At 43.9% G+C, this 7,774-nt stretch overlaps 1 protein-coding gene across 1 annotated transcript; it reads left to right on the top strand.

Moving 5' to 3' along the window:
- The first annotated feature begins 4,984 nt into the window (after positions 1 to 4,984).
- LOC123039928 (noroxomaritidine synthase-like) lies at positions 4,985 to 6,730 on the top strand. Its single transcript, XM_044462905.1, has one exon. It carries the CDS (start codon positions 4,997 to 4,999, stop codon positions 6,551 to 6,553), a length of 1,557 nt encoding a protein of 518 aa, XP_044318840.1. The 5' UTR covers positions 4,985 to 4,996; the 3' UTR covers positions 6,554 to 6,730.
- Positions 6,731 to 7,774: the final 1,044 nt, after the last annotated feature.

Below are 7,774 nucleotides of genomic sequence, written 5' to 3'. Positions count from 1 at the left end.
TGAAATTAATTTTGTTCATAGAATTTTAATGATTTTTTTGTTCATAGTATTTAGAAAAAGGAAAAAAAATAAGAACAGAAAGTGTTTAATATAATTAGTTAGAAAAATACAAGTTTATTTTTAGTAAGTACTATTTTATTTTATTTATAGTAAGTGCTTCATATATAGTTGAACTAGCTAGTTGATTTAATAAACTAATTTATTTTACTATATATAGAAGTAGTTTGTTTTTAGTAAGTACTACTTTATTTATTTATAGTAAGTGCTTAGTAGTTGAACTAGATAGTTGATTTAATTAATAAAACTACTTTATTTAACTATATATAGAAGTAGTTCCCGCATCGACGTCGGCGATGCCTATCCCGCATCCTCGTCGTCATCGACTCGGCGGTGGAGGCCTGCTTGATCAAGGCCATGTTCGGGACTGGGCTTCGCCGGGCTGGTATTGGGAGGTGCTACCTTTCGGGGGACGTAGGTTGATGAGGAGGCAGCCCTTTGTTGATCCAATCCTTGTTTGGTGGCGGTCGCGTGGGCAAGTGATGGTGCTGAGGCTTCCGGACACCGCGAAGGTGGTACGTCACCGTGTCAGCGAGGAGGACGAGCACGTCCGTCGCTACATGGTTGCGTTGGAGGGTAGGTTCGACAATACCTGGCAGGTTCTTCAGGGATCTCACTGGAGCTATGATCCTGTGATGGTTCCTTATCTTTGGGTGTCCACCGCCCGCGTCGATACTCGTCGGGCGTTACGGTTCTAGTTTGTATTAGTGATGCTATATTAGTGATAATATTCGACGATGTACGGACACCAAGAGATGATGTACTTTTACTTATAATTATTGAATACATGCTAATTTGAATACTACTTTATTTTATGATTAGGTTTTGCTTATTTTATGATTTGGTTTTGCTTATTGAATGCTCATATTGGATAAGTTCTCCTTCATTCCCGTGTGCTAGACAATTTGGTGTAATAATGCACTCGGGAATGAAAGGAGGAGCTACGTACATCACCGATAGTCAACCCGTGATTAATAATCTAGTTTAATATTTGAATTATGAACATAGGCCGGAAATGTCATACTCAGACGACGAAAACCGCCCGGGGGAGTGCGACTGGTGCCACGACGACCGAGGTATGTGCGACAGGTTCATTGTGCTGGATGAAGATCGGCGCTTCAGCATTAAGCTCGAGGATACCTTCGATGTTCATACGGTACGCAACGACGACAATAGTTTTTTTTCGTAATTAAGCATGACTTCAACTATTTTAACGTGTATTTTTCATCTTTTCCAATTCGACTAGCTTATCCCATGCTTTGCAAGACGCTATGTCTTGGAGAGGATGGGTTTTGAAGACCATGAAAGTATGGAAACCAAAAAAATTATCCTAAGTACCCTTCATGGTGTGGATTTTCAAGTAAAGTTGTACAATGCTCAGAGTGTAACCCATTTTGGTTGCAAAAATTAGGAAGCACTTTGCAAGATGTATGGTCTTGATGAGGGTATGCTTGTCACCATGGATCTTGGTGATCCTACAATCGAGCAAGAGAGACCTTCGATTTGGGTCCTTCTGGATACACCTCCAATTCTTTCCCCATGTGAGCTTAACATAGTTATTAAGTAATTTATATTGTTTACTTCAAAATAGTTGACAACTTATTTCCATTGACAGCTTATTTTCATTCTTCAAAGAATGTGCGGAAGATGGTAAACAGAACCTACTACACCGAAGGCTCCGAATTAACTTATCAGGAGAAAAATCATCTGGTTGCATTTTGTACTGATCTTGAGAATTACAATATCTACAATCAAACTCCTCAACATTATGGTCAATACGTGCCACTAGTGCACGTGTTGAACTACGGTAACTACCATGGAGATACCCTGGTAAGATTTTTTACTATTACGACATCCGTGCATCTTTTTGCACACTTCTAAAACTAGTACATCATTGCTAACTATGAAGTTATTACTATGTTTTTCAACAGATAATCCCGAATGATTGTGTGCCTCATCTGATGTATACGCACAGTACCCTTCATGTTTTGAACATACAACCAGGTCTTTCTACGAATCTCAACTGTCCATACCGGGTTTCTAAAAGAAGTGAAGACATGACATACAACCAGGTCTTTCTACACCGAAGGCTCCGAATTAACTTATCAGGAGAAAAATCATCTGGTTGCATTTTGTACTGATCTTGAGAATTACAATATCTACAATCAAACTCCTCAACATTATGGTCAATACGTGCCACTAGTGCACGTGTTGAACTACGGTAACTACCATGGAGATACCCTGGTAAGATTTTTTACTATTACGACATCCGTGCATCTTTTTGCACACTTCTAAAACTAGTACATCATTGATAACTATGAAGTTATTACTATGTTTTTCAACAGATAACCCCGAATGATTGTGTGCCTCATCTGATGTATACGCACAGTACCCTTCATGTTTTGAACATACAACCAGGTCTTTCTACGAATCTCAACTGTCCATACCGGGTTTCTAAAAGAAGTGAAGACATGACAATCAAAGAATGGAAAAAATGTATGGACAGTTGTAAGGAGCTTCTTGGAAGCAAAAGGCAGCGAAGGGCAAGAATTGGAGACAGGATGATCGCCATTCTTCATAATGGAGAGTCCGGGTCTATATTGTTTTATGCTATTTTGCCTTAAGGGTGTTTAGGTCCTATCTGATACTGATGATCATGTGCTAAGAACAATTATGTAGGGTTGGGTTCGATGACTATGAGGATGATGATCGTATGACTTATTATTAATAACGAGTAGAAGTTGTATGATGATGCATGATTAGTAGGACTTGTTATTATATATGATGATGTATGATGCGAGCATGCATGAGTTGTTATATCAGCGGGTGAAATGAACATAGCAGCAGCGTTGGTAAACCAATGACGAAGATATAAGAGAGGACACTTCTCTCTATTAGCTAGCTAATAACAACTTAAAAATAACCCCCAAAACCCCTAAAGCAGCCACTTTTCTAAAAACAAAACATGGACTTTTGGTCCCGGTTGGTGCCACCAACCGGGACCAAAGGCCCCCCTGACTGGGCTCGGCGGACTGGCCACGTGGAGGCACATCTGTCCCGGTTCGTGTTTGAACCGGGACTAATGGGTGGAGGTATTAGTAACGACCCATTAGTCCCGGTTCATGAACCGGGACTAATAGGTGTTTTTCTACTAGTGTGAAGAATGGAAGAAAAAAGTTTTTTGGGCCAAAAAGGGAAGCGAAATTTAAGAAAGGGCCAAATAAGGGCTAGTGGTGAAACAAATTTATAAGTTGACAAAAGATTTGCCGAATGTAACACTGAACATAGGTGTGTGTGCTAAGTATCACACTATGCTGAGGTACCATGTGGCACGATCTGATATCTCGTGGTGGTATTTGCCGAGCGCCTTCCCAAGGCCCTCGACAAAATCATGTACATGGTGCGATCTCGTATCGTTCCAGCCATATGATAGGCCAACTATTGCGGCAAAGTTTCAGCACTTGGAAAAGATGATTGGGCATTGCCAAGTTTCTCCACTTGGCAAAGATTTTCGGGCTTAGACAAGTGTTATTATTCAGCCAACCAGACGGACACATGGCACTTTCCTGTTCAATTGCCTTCGCCAGGATCTCACCGGAAGGCACTTGGTAAAGATGTATGATGAGCATTCGGTAGGCGACATATGGCAAACGGATAGGACATGTGGTGCTCTGCTGTGGACAACCTTCGCTGAGTGCCAGCATGTAGGCACTCTGTCTACAATCATCAAACAACTTTATGTTGCCGAGCACCTTGTTTAAACACTCGGCAAAGTCATTGCCATGTGCTGAATGGAAGAAACATAGTTCGCTTCACCTAATGAGGGTATATTGACCCCCCCCCCCCCCCACCGAGGCAAACGCTCGGCAAAGACTTTGTCGAGTGCAAATGGCCGTATACGTATTCTCGGCAAATAAGGATGGGGTTGCACTGGTGGGTGCTCCTATGCATTGGATAGGAAGGACGCCAACGAACGGCTCACGATTGCTCCCCCCCCCCCCCCCCCCCATCTGAATCTGCATCGAAGGTTATCTCCTAGCGACGTATGCTTTTAAAGATTTACATTTCTGCTGCAACGCAATACGAGAAAGAGACTAAAGGGCATACATCGCTATAATAGTGAATTTATTGCAGCCCCGGATAGTACAGGTTCGACCTGCAGTCAAATAATCAATAAATCGGGGCTGTGATTACAGCGTCCAAGCCGCACCCATTCTGATGTTCATCTTCTTGATGCGGACGGGAAGAGGTGGAACAACTTGTATTCAAGTAGTAGCATCACCGGCAGTTTAGCCCCTCACCCGGTGCTCGTACAACATGGCGTCGCCGTCCCAGTCACCCGGTCCTTGTCCTCGGCATGTAGTGATCCGGTGAGCTTCCGGGCACCTGGAATTCTCATACAATATAGGAGATTGGTTCATGTACATCAAATAATATGTTCACGCTAACGGGTAGCATTTTTTTGAAAAATCACAAAAATGTGTGAAAATATTTTGTGCCATACACAAAATTATTCTTTGAACCCAGTTTGAAAGGATTCCTATATTTTAAAATAAATGTTTGTGTTGACATTAACTATGCTCAACAATTTTCCACCGGTGGCAACTTACCACATCGTACCGTTTCACCTAAAATTGATCTAACTGCCCGATCGATGTTTTTCTTTACTGCTGACAGGATAAATTCAGAGTTTTATTTGGTAGTGGTCCGTAGTTATGGTTCATGCACTTATCAGGAACTGGACTGCACTTAAGATACTTATCCCCGAATCTGCCAACTGCCAACTAAATGACAAGTACACATGGCTCGCTGCTAGTATAGTACCAATGGACTGAGCTATCATCGAGGTGTGGAACTTGTAATTATATATAGATGAAGCCGGCCATAGCTATGTTCACGGAATGATACATCTAAGTAGCCCACCCTACTGATCATAACAATGTCAATTCTGTTCTCCCAAGAGCTGCTCATCTACACAGCACTCGTGCTACTTGTTCCCCTGTACTGCCTGTACTCAAGGGTTATATGTAGATCAGGGAACCCAGCACTCGTGCTCCCCACAAACTGGCCAATATTGCACATGTTTCCTTCCTTCTTGGCCAACCTCCACAACTTGCACGAGTATTTAACCCTTGTCCTTGCCGGATCAGGGCACAACTTCAGGGCGCATGGCCCACCCGGGACCGGGTTGCGGTTCTTTGTCACATGCGACCCTACAAATGTCCGACACATTTTCACGACCAACTACACCAACTTCCCAAAGGGCGCGGAGTTTGCCGATATCTTTGACATCGTGGGTGGCAGCCTCTTTACCATCGACGGTGAGCCGTCTCATCAACAGCGCGCAAAAGTCAAGGGCGCGCTCAGCAACCCGCGGATGGCTGCCACTATGGCGGCCTGCTGCTGTGACAAGGTGGAGAACGGCCTCCTCCCGTTTTTTAGGCGAATGGCGAGCACTGGCACTCCATTTGACGTGCAAGAACTGATGTCAAGGTTTATGTTTGACCTGGCTGCTATGCCTTTCTTTGGCGTGGATCCTGGCCTCCTGTCCTCGGAAATGCTACAAGACAGGCTGCACATGGACGCTGCGGTTGCCCTTGACACGTTCATGGAGGTGGGATTTTCCCTGCTCATGACACCAAGTTCTTATTGGAAGTTGATGAGGTGGCTAAACATTGGCCCTGAGAGAAAGCTCAAAGTGGCGCGCACGGTGCTACGGGAGTTCGCCGCGGAGATGATGGAGAGGAGGAAGATGAATACGTGTTTTGTTGGTAATGAAGATGAACAAGAGGATGGGGATATCTTGTCTTGCTTCCTCAATGACCCAGACTACGCCGATGATGACTTGCTCCGTGCGATGATCATTGGCTACATGTTCGCTGCTAGGGATACAGTTGGAACAACCCTGACATGGATCTTCTACAAACTCGCCCAGAACCCTAACATTGTTTCGAATATCCGAAAAGAACTCTCACCCATTGCATCACGCAAAGCAGCGGTTGGTGTGGATGCCATGTTGATCTTTGAGCCAAAAGAGACCAGATCTCTAGTATATTTGAAAGCCGTCCTGTACGAGACTCTCAGGCTATACCCAGCAGCGCCTCTTGAGTGCAAGACAGTAGTCGCCGATGATATCATGCCAAGTGGACATGAGGTTCATGCCGGCGACACCATTATTATTTCTATACACTCCATGGGGAGAATGGAGGGTGTGTGGGGTGAAGATTGCCTCCATTATAAACCAGATAGGTGGCTCTCGGTGGGTGGCAATAACATGAGGTATGTACCATCTCACAAATTCTTGGCCTTCAACTCAGGCCCGAGGATGTGCCTCGGCAAGGACATCGCAATTATGCAGATGAAGACAGTCATCGCATCAACGCTATGGAACTTCGATGTGGAGGTGATGGACGGGCAAACAATCCAGCCCAAGCAAGCTTGTATACAGCAGATGAAAAATGGGCTCATAGTTAAGCTAAAGAAGCGGGAAATGTAACATTATGCTCTCTTTTATCTCTAATGTACTTAAGACTAGTATACTTTTAGGACACACACAGTCGCACTATTACCGAAATATGAAGGCATCCATGTATCACAATTTATCTTTCTTTCATGAAAAAGAACCAACATGTTGTTACTTATTACTCCATTGTGTAGTATATGTATTGGGTCATATGGACTTGTGGAGCGGGAGGGGGAGTAGTCCCATGCAAAAAAAAATCCTACATGGTCTAGTTTTATTCTTCTCTAGTTAATTAGATCCTTAGCAACACCTGCTCATGCAATTCTACTCAAAGTAAGAGTGCATAAACAAACTTGCAAGTAAGAGTTAGAGAAAGATAAAGCAAACACGGTGATACATCATGTTTTCCCACGGTTCAGATAGTTGGCGCTATGTTACTCCTTGTTGGGGGATGTTGAGATAGGAAGTCCCACTACCATAGGAAAAGCTACTAGCAGTATTCTGAAAGTCATTAGTGATCACGCACACCACTAGTATCAATTATTATTGGTGTGGGGACGGAACACTACTTGTACATAACTTACTAGTGGCATTGGTCGCGCATGTCGCTAATAACATACTTCCTCCGTTCCTAAATATAAATCTTTGGAAAGATTCCACTATGAACCACATACGGAGCAAAATGAGCACTGGTAGAAAAAGAGGCTTCCGTCCAGCCCCATTAGTCACGAAACTGTAGGAACCGCGACTAATGAAGTCTTTAGTCGCGGTTCGGCAGACGAACCGCGACCAAAGGCCTGGGCCCAGGGCGCTCGGTGGCCAGCTGGTGCACGTGAGGGGCTTTAGTCGCGGTTGGCCAGGCCAACCGCGACTAAAGGTGCGCAAAGGCCTTTAGTCGCGGTTGGCCAGGCCAACCGCGACTAAAGCTCCTCCCCTATATATACCAGTTCAGCACGCTCACTTAGCCATTTGGTGCCACTTCTCTTCACAAGCTTCACAAGGGGGTGTAGGTTTGCTTTTGGTTCCTCTTATGCACACAAGGTGTTTGATGAAATGCCCTAAGAGGGTGAAACAAACATGATATGAAGTGTTGGAGCCACACTTGAGGTTCCTCATTTATTTTTTCCTCCTCGATCGCGGTTAGCAACTTGAACCTTTCATGCATGTGTGTCATTGATAAAATATGCATGTGTGCAGTTCATTGTTTAATTTATATTGTTTGTAGCTAGTTAGTTTAACAAATGCATGATGGTT

This window comes from Triticum aestivum, chromosome 2B, assembly GCF_018294505.1.
Source record: "Triticum aestivum cultivar Chinese Spring chromosome 2B, IWGSC CS RefSeq v2.1, whole genome shotgun sequence".
NCBI classification, from domain to species: Eukaryota; Viridiplantae; Streptophyta; class Magnoliopsida; order Poales; family Poaceae; genus Triticum; species Triticum aestivum.
Note: the sequence above shows the minus strand (reverse complement) of the source record. Positions and strands in the feature narration are given on the sequence as shown.